At 39.9% G+C, this 23,049-nt stretch overlaps 1 protein-coding gene across 1 annotated transcript; it reads left to right on the top strand.

Moving 5' to 3' along the window:
* The first annotated feature begins 8,726 nt into the window (after positions 1-8,726).
* rgma (repulsive guidance molecule BMP co-receptor a) lies at positions 8,727-21,780 on the top strand. Its single transcript, XM_059335443.1, has 4 exons — positions 8,727-9,600; positions 13,912-14,027; positions 16,017-16,534; positions 18,808-21,780. Exons 1-4 carry the CDS (start codon positions 9,587-9,589, stop codon positions 19,510-19,512), a joined length of 1,353 nt encoding a protein of 450 aa, XP_059191426.1. The 5' UTR covers positions 8,727-9,586; the 3' UTR covers positions 19,513-21,780.
* The last annotated feature ends 1,269 nt before the right edge of the window (positions 21,781-23,049 follow it).

Raw genomic sequence — 23,049 nt, 5'->3', positions numbered from 1 at the left:
CCCTCACTTGCGCCGTTTACTTGCGTCTTTGTCCCGCCCACTGGGGATTCATGGAGAGACACAGGAAATCGAAGCGAGGATAGAGGAGACATTTCAAGAGACATGAGACGTCCTTCCCTCCAAAGCATAACGTGAAGCGACGTCCGTTTCTAATGACGGCAGCAGAGGATCAATGTTTTATTAGGTTTGTTGATTAAGGGAAAATGTAAATGATGTCACTCATATCAAACCTACACTCAGGAATGATCAGCCTCATGTGGGACTGAATGGAAATGACAAACGATGTAAAAGTGTTTCTTGCTAACAGACAGACTCTCTACTGTTTTTTGTTTTTTTTACTTTAATAGTATCCATAATAAATCTTAATGGGGGAAATAACATATTATGAAGGGAAAAAAAGTTTGTAGAACAATTTTTCTTTACATTATTATAAATGTAGAAAGATGTTTGTGGTCTTTTGTTGTTCAGACCCACAATAAAACAGATTTTTAACTCCATTGCGAATCAGAAGAAAAATAAAATATAAAACTTGTGAGTGACACACTATAAAATATCTTCAACAAATATTAACCATAGAATCAAATCAAATCGTATCGTTCTTACACTGTATTGATTTGTAGCGAATCGGTCTGTAATAAAAGTATATCGTTTTTTTAATCGTATCGTAACCTGTGTATCTAGATGCGTATCGAATCATTTATCACAGAGAGATGTGTAACCTTAGAACGACAATGATGGTTAATGAAAAAAGGGAAAATAACACAAGTTTAATGCGGTCAAAGTGGCAGAAAAATGGTACAAAAGTCAAGAGTCACAAAATGTGTATAGGCGTAGCAAGAGGTACTGTCCTTCCTCAAAATATGACCCCATGGGTTGTTTGTACATCAGCTTATTATGAGCCATATTTACGTTTGACAACAAAAGTCAAATTTTTAGACAATTACATAACGTAGGCCATGTGTAGCTACGTCAGGGTCCACTTCATGTTTTCCATCACCAACATATCTACCTCACTTCCAGTAGTTACATTTACTTTCCTTTTTCAATCATCGTTTCTTAAGCCTAACCATGTACTTGTTGCTTTAATGTTTTGACAGGTCGTGACGAATAACATGCGTCATCATTTCCAAAAGTCTCTGATTCTGCCCATCCAGAATAAAAGCCCAATCCCAGAGTTTTCAAACTAAAAGGGGTCAGCGGTGTTACAGAATGTCTCTATTTTAGGGGTTCCCAAATGCTGAAGTAGCGTGGACAGTAGGCTTTAAAAGTTATGCATTTTAAAGTGAAATGTATTAGTCTGAAGGTAGCCTAAGGTTAAATCTCAATTCCTCTGTAATCAGACTTTCACTCCAACAAAACCTAAAGTGCAGCATTGGTGATGGTGTGTTGCTGCAGGGTGCAAGTAGAGGCTGAAATCTGAACACATAAGTCAAGATTAAAAGGTTTATGAAGAGCTCAGACACTGCAGAGCATTTTATACTCTTTACAACTCAGGGAAGCTAATCACAACAGCAATAGTTTCCCCCTCACTCTAAATGCTTTAAGTAACACATCATGAGGTATTACCTGGTGTTCAGTGCTGTCTACACATGAATGACACTAACTTTTCAGCTGTGCCACCCTGTGGTTTTTTTGCCCAGGGCTTCTTGAGCATAACCTGCTGTGCCAGCGCAGTGGTCTCATTAAAACGAATGAGGAAGCCGGTGTTTTGCATCGCACTGTTATTGTCAGAGTGAAAAGGACCCTGAGGCTGTGGAAACCAGTTATACTTGGACTAGCCCTTGAGCTCATCCAGGTGTGGTTTGATATTCAGAGGAAACAGGAAGGCCACATATTTTCCTCCTTCGTAAGGAATGTAGTCTAATCTGTCACCAACTCCTCACCTCTCTGCTGCTTGTTTGTTTGGTTAGTGGCAACTAGAAACCCCCACGACCCTTGAAAGCACAAAAATGTTATCTCCTGCTCATCACAGAGATTATTATTGCACGATCTCCGCAGTTTTGCTACTAACTCGAAGGGATATTAAATCAGAGATTAAAAAAAAGGAAAATCTTGTCTTCATGTTCTTGTTCAGCCAGTGCACGGAAAACAACTTGCTTGCCTTCGAATGTGCAGCCAAGAAGTACAAAGAGCTCATTTTCAGGCTCTTCCCTGGCTCCACACACCTGCAGTAAAGTTGAAGTGGCAGCTCCAGCTCCTATCAGGGTGCTGGACATAATAGCCATGTGCTAAGTGGATGGCTGGGTGCCTCCAACCAACTAACAAGAGGCAGCAGCAGCACAGCTTTGGGCTCTGCTACCGGCAAAGACATGTCGACTGAGGCTTCAGGGGAAATGTGATTTCCTTGATCGGGAGTTTGGAATCTGTGCACTTGATCTTATTTTTATTTTTTTTAAAACAACCATTAAATTGAAAATGTTTCCATGAACATAATTTATTGCGGTGTGCTGCTTTATTCAAGCAGTGTGCCTTTAACTGATGCAAAGTCTGTGATATCACAGTTTCCTGTCATGGATATTCTCGGTTACTGTACCTACATGCCTTTTTGGATGCTTTTCTACCCTCTAAGCTAATTTGGCAGCTCACTATATCAGTGGTTTTGCAGGTCAAGAACAGTGCATGCTGTTAAAAGAGAAGCACAGGACTTTTGTGTTTGATAGTAAGTATCATATCTATACCACTGTTGCTATATATCACAATCTATTGAAAAGCTGATTTTAAATTGGTTCTAAAGTGCTTTCTAATTAAGATTATTATACTTCCTTCTTTCTTCTTGCTGCCAGCGGTTTAGGTAATTAACGTGCCCTAACAGTTACAGTAAGTGTCTGTCAGGACACATGATAGCTCTTCATAAAAGGCAACCTATTTTACCTAATATATCATTCGTCATATCATTGGGTCAGCATTAGCCAAAGGTATGCAGCTTCCTTGGTTTCCTTGGTTTGCTTTGATTGGTGCAAATGAGAGGAAATGTAGACGATACATGGGCATGTTGAGGCATATAGACTGATCAGACTTCCACATGACAAATGGAGGTTGCAATTAATTTGCTCATAACATTTCATCTGTACTACAAAAAGGTGTCAGGTTATCTGAATATAGTTTTTAACCATGACATAAATCTAAATCTGCTCGACACAATTTGGGTGAACCAGCCACAGATCAAAAATCGCACAAAGTATAACGATGAGGTTAAATATGCAGCGACTCCTACTCTAGCTTTAATTAAAGTTACTGGTGAGAGGACCAGCCTGCGTGTTGAGACAGAGGAGATAAAGTCAACGTGGCCTGGAGGCAACTATGACTCACTGATGTTATTTTGGCTCTGGCATTGGGATTTTCTTCAGGGGGGGGTTGCCTCGAGTCTCCTCCTGTTTCACAACTTTTCAAGCGAGCCGCACTGTGTGAGGCGCTCACCCCTAAGAGCCATCAGTAAAACATCAACAGCCTCCATCACCATTCCACTGTTCGACAAACACCTGACTAAACACCAGGGCTCCGCCATTAGCACCACGAGAGCAGGGCCAGACTGAGAAACATTCAACTTACTGTTAATTAACCTCAATGCATATTAAAGCACAATCCTCGAGCTACGGGGTAACAAATCAAATCTGTATAGCTTGTTGAACACCAATGTTTTTCTTTTTTCCCCCTTTTGAGGGTCTGATCCAATTAACCTGCTTCTTTTGCAAAAGCCGAGACAGAAAAATTACAGTATAATTTTACATTTGACGATCAATAACACCATCATTTAGCCCTGGGGGGAAAGGTCCCCTGTCTCTGAGGGCTGGGGATATCTGTAAGTATTTCTCCTGTAATTAGAAGTCCATGAGCTCTTCATTAATCTGAACCCAAAGCGCTGACATTTCAACATCTCATTAATGAACAACCGCACGCTTTACAAAGATGGAGTGGACTACAAGGCTGCACGGGGATATGAACACAAATGACATTTAGTAATACTGTGGTCCTGCTGCAACAAAACAAGAATAACTTCTAAATGTTTGGGAGCATCTAAGGGGATATAGCTCTTCCTCGGCCTGCTGAGGAGATAGCATACATCTTAATGAGCTTCAGATTCATCTGTGCTTTCAGCCACCACTGAATTCCACTCTCCAACAGTTTTAAGGAGACTATAAATATTTCAGCATAGAAATGATCTTTTTCTCAACCCTAGAATTGTGCATTCATTTCCATGCACCCACTGAGGATACAATTATGCAGTTGGACGGATTGTTCTGAAATTTTATCGAGCGACTGACCCATGATAATCATTTAAATCTAAATTAGGACCGGCAATTTATATTGCAAATGAAATCTATTTTCCTGCTCGGGTGTTGTTAGGAAAAGCTCCAAACCTTTGTGCAATAATGGTCGTATTTGCTTGAAAAAAGGGGAACATTTAAAAAGGGAATTAGGGCATTAAAATGTGAAATGGAGCGAGTTGTGGGATTTGTAGGAGCAGCTCTCCTGGCTGGGGTACTTTAAAGTCAATGTGTGTGGTCAAAGTAATAAAGACAGAGAGCTAGAAGCAGCTGGGGCTAAAGGTGAACAATGAAAAACTTGCAAGCTAGCAGTGTCATAATGCTGAAGATTTACTGGCTAGACGGGTAAGGAATTAATTTCAAATTGTGTCTTATTGGATTTCAGCATTGTGATGTTTTCTAAAAGCAAAATGCGGGCTCATTCATATGATAGAACAGCAGCAAACACTGCATGCATGGGATTCTCTGTGCAGCTTAAAGAATCAGTCTTAGTCCTGTTTCTCACTATCGGCAGAGCATGAAAGCTGCAAAGTGATTCTGGGGCTGCCGATAATTTGCTGGCACCTGCAAAAACTTGAGCTTTTCCTCTGCAGCTATTGTGGCAAGATGGGACAAAAGGAAGGGCAGGACGTAGCCCCTGCAGCTGTGCATACAGGACAAACACTACAGAACTCTAGTAAAGTTCAACAACCAAGCAGAAGAAGCCAAGACATAAAAGAGCTGTGAAGATTTCAGGCTGGCAGCATTCACCTGAAAATGCAGCAGTGAGACTGTGAATCAGCTTGTTGTGATAAACGTCTACACTTTGTCTGCACTCGTATTTCTGTCACTGTTATCGCTGACCTGCATTTACACAGGCTAAGGATAGATAACCAGCGTTTAGATGGAGGAGAACTATTGGTTCTGATAGGAAGCTACAGAGAATTGCCTTGTGTTGTATTTCAGCTAAAGAAGAATAAATTGTGTGCTGCTACTACAGCTGTGACAGAGAAGAATACTATAGGGTTTTTCAGGTAAAAGTGTTAGCTTAAACATGTTTATATTAATCGATGTAGTCTGAAGAACAAATGTAAATTCTGAATTTTATTTTTTATTTTTCTTTGATTGGGAAAAATAATTGGAGCACCCATGTCTATTGTCTGTGTAAAATGCCTAATAAATAACTTTAGAAAATAACAATAAATAATATATTGTTTTATGGCAGCAAAAGACAAATAAAGGCATAATGCCAAAATTGCTTAGAGTGATTAGTTGTGAATTACTATAAATTAAATTCCTAGAAAGGTATTTTACACTGTGGAGAAATTCATTATCTAATTCTATATTCATAAAATGAATATTTAGATAGACCTTGACTTTTTCGCACAGAATTTCAGAAGCAGGAAATTAAAAAAGCCAGCTGTTTTATTGAGATAAGCCGCCGTCTTCTTGCATGCATTTATGGCATCTTGCATGCTAATGGAGTCATGGCTGCTCACCAACATCATGTGTGCGTGTTTTTTTAAACCCTGTCAGGTGCAAAATTGTGATGATCATTCATGGTCTTAAACACGTATTCATTCACCAATGGTCCTCCTTAAAATTTGGCCTGATGTGTTGTGTCTTTCCCTGAGATCAGTGCTGTTTAGCAGCGGAGCTAATCATTTGTCTTGACGTCTGTACACACTCTGTCTAGTTCTGTCCATGTCTGGAATTAAACAGGGTGCATAATTCTCACTGGATTGCAATCTAGCTTTAGAAAGAAATAGAAAAAAAAGAAGAAACTCTTCTTGTCTGCTTAAAATGATAAAGGCGATTCGGTAATGAGGGTTTGCACATTCAAGCCCATTCCTCTGTGGTCACGAACGGGCCAATTTGCAAGCTTCCTGCATTCATATTGTTACTGACTGTGGCAGTAATTCCACACAGAGCGTGAGCCCCACATATCACCTCTTAATAGAATTTTTTGAATTCATGCTCACACCTTATTACCAAAGACGGTGCTGCTGGATGCACCACCCCCATCTTTTTAAATGTCAGTATATACATCTCAGTCTATTCCTATTTTCACTGAATATTGGGAGACTCTCACTGCTTAACTGTGTTTTCCCATTCAGCAGCCTTTAGAAGAAGAAAACCCTGTGGCAATAACAGGTCAATTTTAACACTAAAAGCTACTCTTCAGTCATATTTGATACACTCAGTGGGGTCTGCAAGATATGTTTGAGTTCATAATAGCATGCCAGCAATACAATACCACACTGAGGGATATGCAGATATGTGTGACTTATACATAAAGGGATATTATTTGACACCAAGGTCAGGTCTTATGATGTGTGGAGAATACAATAAAGGGTTGTCATTTAAAGGAGAGGATAGAATATATACCGCACATACAGCAGTACATAAGCACCAGTATGTTATGGCACAGTTACGTAAGAGTTATATTTGTAAACTGGCATAAGATGTAAGTATTTTTTATTCACAATAGTTTAAACTCAATCAAATAAAGGCTTTTCTAGAAGTGGTTGCTTAGTCAGATATATATATTAAAAAGAAGAGACATATACTATAATGTTAATTAAAGAAATGGAAAAGGATTGGAGGACCGCAATGTCAAGCCAACAATCAATTTATGGACTTTACGGCTCTCTTACAGGTTTGGTTTACAACATTTCAATCAACTCCTCACGGCAAGGGATAATATATTTTAAATGGTGTACAATTAACAGAAAACTAACATATTTCTTTAAGGTGACACGCTGATTACAGGGGATGCGTCTGTATGATCTCAAACAGCCCCATCAAATCTTTCTGGAGCGTCTGAAACACAATGCAATGTGGCACCTCAGAAAAAAGAGCCACGGCGCTCCGTGACAAGCTAATTGTTATGCTGCAGGAGTTCAAAAGGCAACGGAAAGGTCAGTTAGAGCACACAGTGTTTCCTAATCCATGTCTGACTCAGAAATACTGCAATTGCTGACTAGTTTCCCGCATGTCTTTCATAATGTCATCCACTCCCAACATGTGGTCAGCTGATGACGATATGATTGAGTATAAAAACTAACAGAATTTGTCATTGGCGAGCTGGATTTATGATAAACTGACGATCGGCATCTGAAATCATGATTTTCCTGTAAAAAGAAGACAAAAATGAACTTTCGACCCTACAGTGGGGAAGTACAGCATGTGATGATCTGAAGACATCATGATTTCTCTTGTTGCAGAAATCCTGCAGCAACTTCCTAAAATTCTGTGTATCAGGAAAGTTTCAGTAGAGTCAATCAATGCTTGACTGTTTTTTTCTACAGTATATCACAAGCTTTGTAAAATAAATGTAAAATGTCTCTGCCAGGATCAAGGAGCTTGTAATCTTTTTGCATTGGTCTCGCAGGATTTTTCAGCTCTCTGGCACTTTTTCTTTGGTTGTTTTACCTCTATATAGTTTCTGTTTTATTTGCTGAGGCAGCCTGAGTTTAACAGATTCTTATAATGGACTAAATCACAGGCTACTAAAGGAAATCAGAGAGAGCCCCAAGGGTAGACATTACTGAATGCTTCTTTCATTTGAGCCTGTAATAGTTACATGGCTGACTGTCACTGATTTGCTCTGTGAAACGAAGCAGACACTGAACTGCAACACACACAAAAAATCAAAGTGGTTTATTAATCTGGTGATATGTAAAGCAGATCTGTTGTGTTAACTGGCCATAATACCTCAGCAAGGCAGCGAGTACACCAGCTGTGTTTGAGATGGGGCCGGCATCCGGCACCTCTAAAACCATTCTTTTCACACCGGGGTGTCACTCTTTCATGTTCTTATGTTACATCAATGTAAAATATGCTGCCTCTCAGTGGCCATCTGGAGAGGGCAGGTCTGGGGCTGTGATAGTAAACGAGTGGATTACAGGGGTCAGTTTCTTGCTGGATGCACAAAAGGATGATGTAATGTGACAGTTCTGTCCGGTAGCTGCATGCTAATAACGCCTACTGCATCAGCGTTAATAGAAGGTGAAATCACAGAGGTTTTAACTATCGGCTAGGCATTTTATGCTGGATTGCAGACAGGGACGACACTAAACTGGTCCTTCTGCTGCTTCAGTCAGACACTGTAAGTCTCTCTGGTGTGAAGGATTTTCCTGATCAGAGGGGAAACTGGAGCAGAGAGAACCAGTTATGTTATACAGAGCGGAGAAGCTGAAGAGGGAAGGGGAGGCAGTGGTGGTATTTTCCTGCGTGCAGTCTGATCCTAAAACACAGGTGCAGCCTCCATGCAGTTCTCTCTGCCTTTGAGCACCCCCACCCCTCCTCCTCCCTGCTGCAAAGTGTTTGTCTATGTGATCCTCCATTAAATCCTGATTATTATGGATTTGTCTTCTTCCAAACCTGTGATTTGCAGAGATGAGGGTCTGCTATAGCCTAGGATATCTGGCGAGGGTGTAGACCTGACAAAGGAGGCTATTTGTTGGAATTCAACACCACAAAATAATTCTGTGATACTGAAAATGTAGCAGTTCAATTCAGTTTCAAACTCTTATTTGTGGTTTAAAAGATGCATAGACTTCTATCCAAACCCTGCATAATGGATAGTTTGTATTCAGAAAATAGGGCACATAAGAAATTGACATTTGATTTCTATGGAAGCTGACAAGGAGTATAGTTTGCTTTGACTTTTAAAAAAAATTGTACAACTCACTGTTTCAGCACTAATCTGAGGACTCCTATCTCCCAAGGAGAGAAAAACTAGTTGGGAAAAAAACAGGGGGGCTTCACAGCTGAGATTTGGGGCTCCCAGTGGCGTCATGCAGAGCCGATCATTGTCTCTCTCACACTTTCTAACTAGCCATTTCACAATATCCAGACAGCGGATCGGGCTGTATGCAGCAGCAGCAGCAGCAGCTTTGCCCTCAGGGCTTTCTTCTCCCCGACGTCGACCATAACTAACAATTTGGATTCAACGCGCGGATGAGGGCAATTACTGGACTTAATCTATCATAATGTCTCCTTTCCGATCGACCGATAGTCAAATGAGTTAAGCAATGGCTGCAGAGATCTGAGTCTCCCTCCGGGTGCGAGAAGTCAGCGGCTGTTTAAATGAACTAAAAAACAAAAAGAGCACTTTCGTTTCACCGAGAAGCAGATCGGGTGGACACCATGCACACATTGGCGGATTTAACACTCAGAAAGCTGCTGGGTGCGTTTGATTTCGGATTACAGTGACACACAGGACGAGTTTTTTTTTTTTTTTTAAAAGGTTGAGATTTTTTAAGGAGTCTGCTTCCTCTCGCTCCTGTTCGCTGTCCTCCGGGTTCCTGCAGGACTCCCTGAGTCGCGGAGAGCCCATGCAGTCGCCAAGGTTGGTTTGTCTAGTTAGTTCGTTTAAATTTTAACCAACATTATGTGAGTTTATTTAACGCAGGAGTCTTGCCACTTTTACGTTGATTGATGGGGCTTCAAACTGCATCTCTAAATCTTAAAATGACTATTTTTCCAACCAGATGTGCTATCAGGAAAGCTGGATTCCTGCAATATTAACAACTTGATCCATTTAATGGTGTCACACAAGAAATGAACATAAAACTGTATTCACCTGACTCGCACATTTTTACATATTTAAAGATGCAGCACTATTTAATTATCAGTGTCAGCTTTAATAATGTTACTCCCATCCTGAAATGCAGTTGAGGCTACTTGTATCTAACATTTTTTTAAAGGATGGTCTTCTTCAGAGCAGTGCAACAGGACAAATGCGCCTGCTGGCTGCAGATTTACACCTTTTTAAATCCTAATTGCATGACAGCATGTAATTAGAGCAATAACCGAGCTGTCCATAAAGCTCAAATTTAATGACAGGTTTGGTTGTCCTTATAATGCCATGTGCGTCTGTGTCATGATTTGAGGTTTCATATCAGAGCTCATAACAAGCGCCATCTGTTGGAAAAGAGGATCAATCCGCTGTGGCCGTCAAGACAAATGCATGTAGAAATGTAGGCTAGTGCACATGATTTAACACTGAGGAAGACAGGTAACAGCTCACCAATATTACTGACATCATATTAAGTGGGTTGCATGAAAATGTCAAAACTGTGTCACGTTTGTCAGGTGATATGAGAGATTTAAAGCAGCACGTCATAAAACGTGATTGGGCTTTAGGCTACCTTCTGGATTTATGGAAAGGTTTTATTATGTCACCTTTACCTGTCACAGCATGTGGAACACATGATCTGCCTCATGTGTCTACAGAAATCTGTCTGTGGAAATATTTCACTCAAGGAATCAGCTAATTGGTTGGTCATTAACTATTATCCAAAGGCCAGAATACAGCTGATGGCATGATGGACAGGCTACTGAAGGTAGAGGTCCTAACCTAATTTTGATGGATGGTTTAGTCAAACTGATAAAATTAGCCTTTGTGATTGGCTGCAGCTAATCGTTACTTTAACTATTGATTACTCATTAAACCTATAAAATGTCAGAAAATAATAAAACAAATTTCAATCACAGTTTATCAGAGCTCATGTTGATGTCTTCAGATTGCTTCTTTTGTCCAAACAGTCACAGCCCAAAGACATTTATTTAAAATGTTTTTTTTTAAATGGGGATGAATGGTGAACCTTTGCTTTTGAGAAGCTAAAATCAGATAAATGACTGATTATATATTGATTATCAAAATAGGTGCTAAATAATTTTCTGTCAATTGATCAACCAGTTAATCAACTAATTGTTTGAATATTAATAAGAATAATATAATATTTCTAAATAATCTAACAACCAGGGCTTTCGTGACGAAAAAAATAGGTCATAGACTTCAAAGTAAGACTTTATTCTTTGACATCGGCCTATGAAAAATCTGTAAAATAATTTGTTTCTCCAGAGTAAATGATGCTTTGCACATGAATGACTATCAATGCCAAAAATCTTTCAATTATGAATGACAAGAAAAAGATTCTTTTTGAAAAAGATTCAAAAATGAGTAAATAAATATCTACTAATTAACAATTAATTAACTAATTATATAAGCTGGAGCACATCTTGATAGCAGTTAGTATATCAACATGTTGCACATTTGTCTGTAATGTCCTGTCAACAGGTTTCAAATGCAGGCTACAATATGCTCCGTATTGTCCGGATGTGATACAGAATGAAAGATTCTGAGCTTTTCTACCCGACAGTCAACTCACATGTGAGTCAGTCACACTGAAAGCTATCTGCATCAAAGCCCCTACAGGACTATTTTATTCCTGAGTTTGCTTCGACATTGACAGTGTTGCTGCTTAAAGCCAAAAATGTTCCACAATTCATCAGAACACATCAGAGAGCAGCTTATACCTTTCAGCTGCAGTCATTCACTTCAGATGGAAATGCGTGGTATATTAGAGCCGGGATTCAGTCTGCACAGGGCCACCCTTGTTGAAAACATGTGTAGGCTCAGACCTCATTGTACACGAACGTATCCATCATCCACAAGAGGGACAGCATTCACAAAGACGTTCACCGCACTATGGAAAAATACTGTACAGACAGCCACAACCTGAGTGTGCAGTCATCTGTGTGGTAGTATTTTGGTTTAAATGGCAGAAAAAGACAGCAGCAATGTGTCGTTTGTACAAGATAATCAAAAGAGGTGGTATTGTAGCTTTTAGAGGAGGGGATAACAGCCGGCTCTCTTGATCAGTAGTGGAAATGTATTCAAATCCTTTAAACAAACATGCACCATTACTCTATTTCAAGTCCTGTATTCTTGGTTTCAGTTAACGTAGGCCATATGAATCAAAAGTCAAACCACTCCATGTGGTCATTTTCTCAATAGAAATGTGATAACCTACTTACATTTCCTTTGGTTTGCGCTTTGATTACTTCATGTACAGGTGGGTGATTTAAACTAAAGAAAGGCAACATGGTGTGTTTTGCAAGTTTAATCATTTTATGGGTTAACTAATATTTCTGTCCAGTTCTGTAGCATTCACATATTTCATCATCTCAATGTTTTTTCTCGTAATTTAACAACTTGAGGATGCGTTACTGTCATATAATTACAAGTATATTTATTTTGTGGAAAAGTGGGTTTTCAAATTCTAAATTAGCTTTTTTTTTTAACTTCCACCCTGTGATATTCACTTTGATTTGATAGGTTATAGTTTGGAGGTTGAATTCCTTTATAACCCTTTAAAAAATCATTTTATATTTCCCCTTCACCTAGCTGACAGTATTTCTGAAAATCAGACATATGGCTGGACAATCTCAGGATATATATCAAAACAACACAAAAGCATCAGAGCTACATTACGGCCATATCTACGCCATTTGGATGATGCTTTAAATTAACACCTTGCACATCGGAGAAAAGCTGGAGCGAACACAGGTGCTGTTTCACATAATGGAGTATGAAGTATACAAAAATACTGTGTGGTTGTTTAATATAGACAATTTATTTACTGTATGATCAGAAAGCATGGTATATCATGATATATCATTGTCAAGATAAGTCTGACATAGAGATTAACTATTAATCAATTAACTATTTTGTTGATTGGTTTTAAGCCATTTTATAATAAATAATTGGATCTTCTCCCTTTCAAATGGCAGAATTTGATGCTTTTCTTTGTGAATGATAGTTGACCAGATGTCTGCTTTGGCTTTGGAAACTGTGATATCCAACTATTATTCCCCCCAAATATAATAGACAGCAGGCTAATCAAGACAATAATGGGGGGATTGGTTGATAATGAAAATAATTGTTGAGTTACATTCCTAATAATAGAGCTTCTTCCAGTTCTATACTTGAGTGAAATATTCAATCCAAGACTCCATGGTTTTTGGGTTTAACCGAATGTGAATTTTGTTTACATTTATCCAACATACTGTCTGACAAATCTGGCATCTTTAGAAACATTGGGATCTCCACCAGAATATTAAAAAAAAGTTATGTGGATTTTGGCTGCACTGGGTGGTTTTACTTGATCTACCAGTGGGTCTGTGCGGTTGAAAAGGTTAACTTGTAGCCACCGTTTTAATGATTTACACATGACAGTACTTTTAAACATGAGTGAAGTTAAAGGAAAAAACACAGGGCCTATTACTTACAGCTCTCTGAGAATTAACGTGGGGTTAGTTTGTATTGTTGGTTGTTTTCCTCCCCTTTCTTCTTAATCTCTGCACAAATGCTCTGTGGAGGGATGACATTGTTTTTCTTTCCAGTTTTTTTCCTCAACAGTGAGGTTATTGTTGTGATCTTAGCCGCAAATTAAACCTTTTTTCTTATTGTGGACTACCACTTTTGTGGGTCGTGAAGACCCGGTCGTCGTCGAACAAGTCTGCACATTGAGTTGTAATTTGAAACTTGGAGAGGGGGTTTAAAGGCAGAACAGGCAGCCGTGATTGGTTTAGTGTGTCGGCTGGCCCGCAGAGGCTGCACCTTCTCGACACTCCCTAAAAGGAAGATAGATTGCCTGGCTGCTTTCAGCCGTTTGTCCCGCACTGAGCGTTAACTTTCGTAGCTAAGAAAGTTAAACAACAACAACAACAACAACAACAACTTTTTACCAGATAGTGATGAGAAGACGGGACCGACTTCAGACCTCCTTTATGGACTTTCTGTGGGTTTTCTCAACGAGGACTCGGCGGCTCTAACTCTTCTTCTCTGTCCTTCCTAATCCGGTTTGAGCAGGGAGAGGAGTGAAGTGCGACCCCGAGCTGGATGGATGGTTATGGGGGAAAGAGGAAGACTCTCGGCGCTTGACGTGTGCAGAGTGCTCGCGGTGTTTCTTTCACTCTTCCCGTCCGGTAAGATGCTACATTTTTTTACTTTTATATTAAAATGTAAAAGTTTTGAAAAAGGCGATCCAGTGGCATGTGTTTTCTGCAACGTTTATACTAAAACCAGGACTTAATAAATCACAATGTAAGGTAAGCTAGCCTTATGCGTAAACTAACTTTTTTTCCCCACATTGTGCAGCAACGTTGCCAGCCTCGATCACTGTTTATTAGCCGAAATGTTTTAGTGATATTATAATTCAACTAGAGTTACATAGTGCACCTAAAACAATGCGGGTTTTATTTAAGTCCGCAAATTGTCTTAAAATAGCAAAATATGGATAATTCGCTGTAGCAAATAAGTTGGAATCCCACCATAGTCGATACAAAAATGATTAAAATATACTAGACGTTGAGATTCCGAGCGAAGTGCTTGCGTGCAGACGTGTGGAAAGGGTTGAATGTTTGGAAAATATTACAACAGCCTTGAAAATGAACAACCATGCCATTAGAGCGCAAAATGTGATTAGTTTTGGTCAGTGTCTTATTTTACGATTTCATTAGAGGAGGACAAAACAAAGTTAGAGGTCTTTATGGGGCTGCTGCAGCCCCCAACCCTTGTTTTGTTTGGGGGATGGTGCATGCCGCAGTATTTAACATTAGCTTCTTCAAAGTAACTATTTTTCAACTTTTAAGTTACGTTATTAATTAAGCAAGGATTTGCATTTTGAGATGTGTGATTGTTGCCCTTGAATTGTATTTTTATGTGTGTAGAGGGTGAGGTGCTGGGATTATGCTTTGGTATGTGCCCGTTGAAATGTTTAAATTCCACTAACATTTTTTCAAAAGATTTTTCAAAAGGTCCATTGGACTGTAGAAGCAGCAGTGTAATGTTATATTAGACATGCAGATTTTTGCCTTTAAATTCACTTAATATCCTTGTAATTTGACAATGAGATTATTGCAGTGAGTCACTTGTTGCAGTGGGGCAACTCATTCACCTCACCTTGCACGTTTGCCAAACCCTTATCAGTTTTCCTCTTAAGTCACTTACCGTCAAACAACAAAGTGATAATGCACTGATAGGTGAGATCAAGATTAGTTTATTGCCATCTATCAAATGTGTGGTAAGTGGAGAGGCGGTGTGGGGGTTGGAGAGAGCTGTGGTGAAGCTTTCAGGAGGGATACTGTTTAAAGTGTGACTTCAAAGTGTTGATATGGCTTCCCTCCCTTGAGACACTGGGTGAAACTTCTCACAGCCCATTCAAATAAATGCTTTATTAGTTGAAGGTAATACTAGTCAAGCATTGTGTGGCAACAGGGCACCCTGAGAAATGTTTGAGGAACATTTGTGTAGAGTTTGCCGGATGTGGCAATAAAGCTGGAGACAACAATCCACAGTCAAGCAGTGTTTATTATCACTCAAGGTGTAGATTAGGATCCCAAATGGCTCTTGGTGTGAAAGGGAAGTACACTTTTCTAATATGAACAGCAAAGTTAGTTGATGTCAAGGTTGAGTCAGGGGAAGTTCATACCTGGTTTTTGCTTGTCCTCATGAGGTTTGTTGTCTCTTTGCTCAAGAATACAAAGTTTCATGCTGTATAATGTATTGACATATATGTATTTTGTCACTTTTAATGATGGTTAAACAAAATTTAGGAGCAACATATAATGGCGCTTTCCTTTTGAATAGACACCAACTAGATAACTGACAAAACGAAAAGTCTGTGACGGAAGTTAAAAATCACTGTTTTGTTATTATAATGTGTAGCGCTTGAAAAATACTATGTAAAAAAAGACTACATTTGGCACTGCAGCTTAACAACCATATCTGTATTGGCATAAGGCATTAATGACTAATTCTTGATCATTCTTGTTTTATATTCCGTTTTATGTCAATCAGTGGTTTTTAGCTATCATCAATAACAACCAAAGTTTATTTCAAACTTTTTCTGGGTCATTATCATGACATGGTGGTTTGCTTCTTCTGTTCAACCTTTTATTGTTCCTCCCTAACAGTGAGTCTGCAGTGCAAGATCCTCAAGTGTAACTCCGAATTTTGGGCCTCCACCTCAAACTCTGGACCGGAGGAGGAGTTTTGCACAGCACTGCGAGCGTACAACAGCTGTGTACGCAAGACTGCACGTACCTGCAGGGGGGACTTGGCCTACCACTCGGCCCAGCATGGCATAGAGGATCTAATGAGCCAACACAACTGCTCCAAGGAGGGACCAACATCCCAACCACGTGCCCGCACCCCACTTCCTCCTCCACCCCCACCGCTCCTGCCTGACAGCCAGGAACGATCGGACGGCCCGGAAGTGTGCCACTATGAGCGCAGTCTTCCACGCAACACAGCACCGCCCAACTACACCCACTGTGGCTTCTTTGGAGACCCACACCTTCGAACATTTGGCGACGACTTCCAGACGTGTAAGGTGGAAGGAGCCTGGCCGCTCATCCACAACAAATACCTGTCCGTCCAGGTGACTAACACTCCTGTAGTGCCGGGGTCTATGGCCACCGCCACAAGCAAGGTGGGGATCCTTTCTGTCAATCTTTCTGTCCAGTCAATCAACTAGGGCTGTATCTAACAATTCTTGTCATTTTTAACTTTCTCCATGAATCGATGAAAGATGTCCATCACAATTTCCATGTTGACAAACATGGAAGTTTATTTTGTCCTACAGTCCAAAACCTTAAACTATTCAGTTTACTGCGACATAAGACAAAGAAAAGCACAAAATTCTCTCATTTGAGAAGCTGAAAGTATTTTATTTGGGGTATTTTTGCTTGATGAATGAATGGATTGTCCTTAAAACACTTGTGATATTAAATTAAACAAAGTCTTTTGTGAACTTAAAAATGCCAAAATGAGCTGTTCAAGCAGCTTGAATGTGAAGTTTTTCTGGGTTTTTTTTCTTTAAAAAAATAATTTTAAATTGAGTTTTGGAGTGTGGGTCGGACAAAAAAGCAATGGGAAGACTGCAAGAATATTTCATGACATTCTCTATCTAGACTCAATCATTTCTCAAAAACTCAATACATTCATTTATGGTAAGATTATCATTAGTTGTGCCTTGCTGAATTGATTTGATATGTCAGTTTTTGGTGACTTTTTGTAACTGTTGCATCAGAACATCTTGCTGCTGGTATTTTTGTTTGTTTGAGTCTCTTCTTTCATGTGGTCTGTTTGTGAGAGCTGCTGCAGGGCTGCGTTTCTGTCAAACTGTGGACTCTGGTTAGTGTTTGGATGAGGTCCATAATGACAGATAAAGAAGCCAAACCCCCCTCAATAGCAAAGATCTTGATAAGCTTTATAAATTATATGTTAGTATTATAACAGCAGTGCTGCGTCAGATGTTAGCACAAGGCTCCATTTTCACTTTTCACAGTGGACAGCTCAGGTTGATGTGGAGCCCACACTGAGCACATTATGTTAAGATGTGTTGTGTCTGCATGAAACTGTAGATATTTTCTCTACATTATGGGATATTTTCTTTCATAGCATTATCAGCAATGCATTCCTCATTATTGTTGTTTTGTTTAATGGTACGTTGGTTAGTTTGGATGGATGTCCCTGGAATGACTTTCAGTAGAACTTGAGGTTAAAAACAAAGAAGTAGGAGTATTTGTAGTTGGCAAATTCACTTAGAGTTGGTTGAGATTTGGCAAAGTTTTGACAGCAGTGATTGTGGACCTCAGCCACTTTGCAGAGTATCATAACTGAAGTATTTAAACTGAGGTATAAGAGGACTTTGTCCCTAATCACATTCGTAGAAAGTATAATTTTCTGCAATCAAGGTTTCTTAATGATACTCTATTAAGCATTTGTGTTTTGCTTTTTTTAGCTTTTAAAGTAATGACATTTTTTATATTGCTGTTCTTGGAAGCAAATCAGACGGCTTTTTTAAGATCTTGATTCTGGACAAAGGAAAAACAAGGCAGCAGCCAATGCCACCTGTGCAAACAAGGCCCCTCTGGTAAAAGATCTGCATTAGCAGAGCTCTGTGTTTGGTGCATTGCTCTCACTACAGCAAATAAAACTGTCTGGTTATTTTCATCTTCATTCTGATGAAGGGATAAAATAGGCATTTTTCTTTTGTTTGTTTTCATTAAAAGCTTTAGAAATGATCCAGGGAAAAAAAACAGAAGTTAATGTAGGTGGGAAATGTAAGCCGAGGGTTGGAGGCATTGAGATAGAACTGGAGCAACAGATGAATTGTCAGGCTAATCGAGTATGCTGTAGACTTCTCCCTGTCCTCTGTCCCAAGCGAGCAGACATCAGAGTCCCTGGGCTGTCCTGGTATCGCTGCTCTGACAATGGCTCATTGGTGTCCTGATGAAACCAAGCTTGCAGAGTCCTGACCAGTCTCACTTAATTAGCTGCAGAGTATATCGCTCTGTCCTGGCCCGACGCCACTCCCTGGAGCATAGTTCTGGGGTTCACAGGCAGGTTTTTCAGCGCTATGAATGGATCGTCTTTGTGTCTGCAAACTGAGGCCTGATTTTACATGGCCGAGACTCATGTTTTTTGAGGGCGTTTACCTTGGCCTCCCCCATGTTGAGCCAGTGCTGAAACATGACACTTAAGTGGGGTGGTGGGGTAGATGGCACATTTGCACAAACTTGTGCAAAAGTATAACAATTTCCTCTTTTTTTTTAAATCTGATGTTTACATTTACTGCAATTTACTAGGATTATATAAGGGACCAGAAAAACACAGCAACTAATGATTGCAAGCTTGAATCCTAAAGGCAAACACATATGATTATTTGTTGTTAATAAGACTTTTGCTCTCCTCCTGCAGCTGACAATCATCTTTAAGAACTTCCAGGAATGTGTGGACCAGAAGATGTACCACGCAGAGACAGACGAGCTGCCAGCTGCATTCGCAGATGGTTCCAAGAATGGAGGGGATCGGCACGGGGCGAACACCCTGCGTGTGGTGGAGAAGGTTCCAGGGCAACATGTGGAGATTCAGGCGAGGTACATTGGAACAACCATAGTGGTCCGGCAGGTAGGCCGCTATCTGACCTTCGCCGTGCGGATGCCGGAGGAAGTTGTGAACTCTGTGGAGGAAGGTGATAACCAGGACTTGTACCTGTGTCTTCACGGCTGTCCTGCCAACCAGCGCATCGACTTCACGAAGTTCAAGGCGCGAGCAGCGGAGGCCCACAGTGCAGGCAGGAGCAGGAGCGGCACCGCGGCACATGGCTTCACCTACCAGTCCGCCAAGTCCAAGTGCAAAGAACGGCTCCCAGTGGAGGACCTGTACTTTCAGTCCTGCGTGTTTGACCTCCTCTCCTCTGGAGACATAAACTTCACCATGGCAGCCTACTACGCCTTTGAGGACGTAAAAATGCTCCACTCAAACAGCAAGAGATACCACATCTATGAAAAGGATGCTTTTATGAGAAATGCAGCTCAGAGGGGTAAAAATGTTCTGTCACTCCTCCTACTCAATATTCTTGCTATCTTGTTGTGGATTGAATGTTGCACACTTCATCTATAGTTTCTTTACAACAGTATCCTCATGGTGTATCTGTCAGTGAGTGTTAGAATACCATCGCTGTGTCGTACATCGGCTCCTTTCCTCTGCTCTGGTTCAGTGACATGACTGGTGGCTTGCCAATAGGCTCATCGCAGCGACGAGTCTCATTTTAGTAGTATTGTCATGTCTTGACTTGAGTCTAATGACAAGACGAGGTCACCGCGCTCCCACCTATCATCACGTGTATTTAGCTGGTTCATAGGACTGGTCTTTGATGAGAGAGCCCAGCTACTCCAGAGCTCAGGATATCCACCTGGGATTAAATCCCACATTCTCACCGGGCCTGCATGCCTATGGGAAGCCGGACAAGATGATCTTTTGCAGAAAGAAGAGTTTGCTGATCCTCCCTCCCCTGATCCACTCATTGGTGCCAAGCCAGTGAAGCTCTCCGTGGCTCATGTGGCGAAGCGAGAGGACCTGACAGGGGCTTTTGTTAACCTAAGGCCAGAAGCAGCTCTATGTTTGATTAGTTTCCAGCTTTGGAAAAGCCTGAGCCTTTTGGAGGAAGCACTCAGCCAAAAGTATGTCAGAGCAGCGTCTCCAGTTGTCTGCTGTGGAGATTAATGGGTCATATTGTTAGGGTATGTGTGCGTGTGTGTGTGTATGTGTGCATTAGTACAATATGTGTGCAGAATTCAGCATCTGTGGTTAATTTTGTGTGTTTGTGGGTGCAGGAGTCCCCAGAAATGAGATAACAAACCTCCAATGGGGAGAAGTCTTTCCCATGTCTTTGTGTTGCACCCAGAATTTCAGAAATGGAAAAGATCAGGCGCTTCACAGCCTGTCAAAATGGCCTCTATCAGCCAAGTAGCAAATCCCAAAAGGGAATTGATAAAAAATAATCGTTCTCATTCTCAGTGTCATACAGCCTTTCACTCCATTGTTTGAGCTGACATGTTGATCAGACAGTGTTTTGTATTTTACGTCTGTAATGTGAATGTAGCTAACAAGAAAAGCAAAAGAACAACCTTAGTTAAGGCACTCATAGCGTTTACAGAATGTAGATCAGCCAATCAAACTAAGACACCTCTTTGATAGCATTTTGTGAATTTAACTCTCCATTTCAAGTCACAGTGGTGTAGATGCTGTTAGTACTAGCCGTAAAGACGTCAACTCTAGTCAGTTCAGCATTTTATAGACTACCAGTGTGCTGACCTGACTGTGGCTTCGTGCGTAAATGATAAGCATATGTCTGTAGACGTGATTTCATGGCTTAAGTCATTGCCAAAGAACAAGCCCTTGTGCCAACATTTCCCAACAGCTGAATTTCCATCTTTCAGTCTTAAACACTTCACATTAGGGGGATTCTTAACTGTATATAACTTGTGTTTGTGGTGAGTTCGCAGTACAGTAACACACTGTAAAAGCAGCGTTAGTTTCCCGCCGTCTCACCTTTGCTTTTCTTGTGTTTCACGATAACACTTCCCATTTGAACTTTGGCTCTGAGCTGCAGTATCTGGTAATGTGTAAGTCCTCCCTGTAGATACAGTTACTACTCGGGCACAGTTTTTACGGTCATTTATCCTTTACACTGAAGTATTTGGCAGGCCTTACTACTGCTATTTGGAACATGTATTGGTGCAGTTTGATAACATAAAAAAATCATACAAACAAATGATTGTAATGTTGAATCTTGTGTTAATAGATGTAATTTGTGTTGTGAGTTTTACAGTATATGGTTCTACACGTGAAATGTGAGATTGTACATATGTTTTTGCGAGTTTAAATTTGTATATTACCAGTTGTGTTTTGAATTTATCACTCCTGTTTATGTACATCAAATGTTTTGGTGAATGTGAACCTTTTTTTTCATTTGAAAAGGGATTTTTGCAGAAACATGAACAGCACAGAAGGAAATATTCTTTACTATACACAGTACACTCACCTTGTCTTTGTGGAGGAAGTGATAAAATGCTGGCTGTCATCACTTTATATAAAACATCCTGAATGCAGCCCACGTAATCTAGAAAGGGAATGTAGGAACATGTTCTGTGGTGTTCATGTTTTTGAGTTTTAAGCACTTTATGTTTTCTTTTCCATTTAGCTCTTACTTTGTTTGAGATTCTGTGTCAGACTTGTAATGGTAGAAAAGAGTTTAAAAAAAAAAAATAGCTGAATGGGAAATGCCAGAAAGATCAAACTGTGTTTGTATGTAAAGCAAATGTGGTGCCACACGCCAGCTGTTTATAATGTAAATTATTTATTGAATAAAAGAAAATGTCTTGTTATTGACGTGCCCTTTTGTCTCAGTTGGTGTGAGAGCATTTTTTGAAATTCACCCTCTTTTATCCCTGGCAGCAGTCTGCGGGGTTTGTCTGCCCCCTGCTGTAAAGCTGCAGCGGTGAATGTCAGCAGATGGTTTTTCAGAAGGAATATTAAAGAAGTTTTGGAAGCTAATAGTGACTCAACTAAATTTACATGTGACTATTCCGTGAATATAAATGCTATAAATGACTGCAATGGGGCGTCTGTGGCTCAGTTGGCAGAGCGTTCGTCCAGTAACCCGAAGGTTGGTGGTTCGATCAGCAGCTACATGTCGAAGTATCGAGCAAAATACTGAACCCCAAATTACTCCCAATGCTGTGTTCATCAGTGTGGCAGGTGGCACCAGTGTGCCCTGGTAGCCACCAGTATGAATGGGTGAATGAGTGGGTAACGCTTTATATTAAGGTCCTTGTAATAACACTAATTAACAAGTAATAAGGCCCTTGTAAGCCCTTACAAGATGCTTGTTAACATTATTGTGTGTTTATAAGCTTATATAAGTGTTAATAACGGCATTACAAACACCCATGACCCACCCATTATGTCTTTGCCATGCCTTTATTAATCTTATTTTGTTTGCTTATAGATATTAAAATATACTTTATTGCTCATCTATTATAAGTTAACTATAAGTTAACTATTAACTATAAGTTAACTATGCTTTTTGCAACTACCGGATCTAAAGCGAGAACAATGCCTTTTTACTTGTTAATTAATGGTTATTAAGGACCTTATTATAAAACGTTACCATGAGTGTAGTGTAAAGCGCTTTGGATAAAAGCGCTATATAAGTGCACCCCATTTACCATTTACCAATTAAGCACTATCAGCCAATGGCAGAGCTCCAAAAGTGCCAGCTTCATATAGACATCATAATTAGGACAATATATCTACCATTATACTGTATATGCTTCAATAAAATGTAGGTCAGAGGAGAGGAAAGCTAATAATTTCCCTACATTTATTACATTATCAATATTCTATTTGAGATATTATTCAACATCTTAAGTTAGGTAAAGGATACAGTGAGTATTTTTATTGAGCAATCTGCAGAGCCAAATAAAATGTTAAAATGTTTTTTTTTCTATTACCAAAGTTGCTGTAAATGAAACCTTTAAGTTTATGCATCTAGCAATTACAAATTGCAGGTTCTATTGCTGATATCTAGCCATTTTCCATGGTTTTCTTGATAATGATTTATTATCAAGAAAACCATGGAAAAGGCATTAAAAT

The sequence above is a fragment of the Centropristis striata genome, chromosome 6 (assembly GCF_030273125.1).
Source record: "Centropristis striata isolate RG_2023a ecotype Rhode Island chromosome 6, C.striata_1.0, whole genome shotgun sequence".
NCBI classification, from domain to species: Eukaryota; Metazoa; Chordata; class Actinopteri; order Perciformes; family Serranidae; genus Centropristis; species Centropristis striata.
Note: the sequence above shows the minus strand (reverse complement) of the source record. Positions and strands in the feature narration are given on the sequence as shown.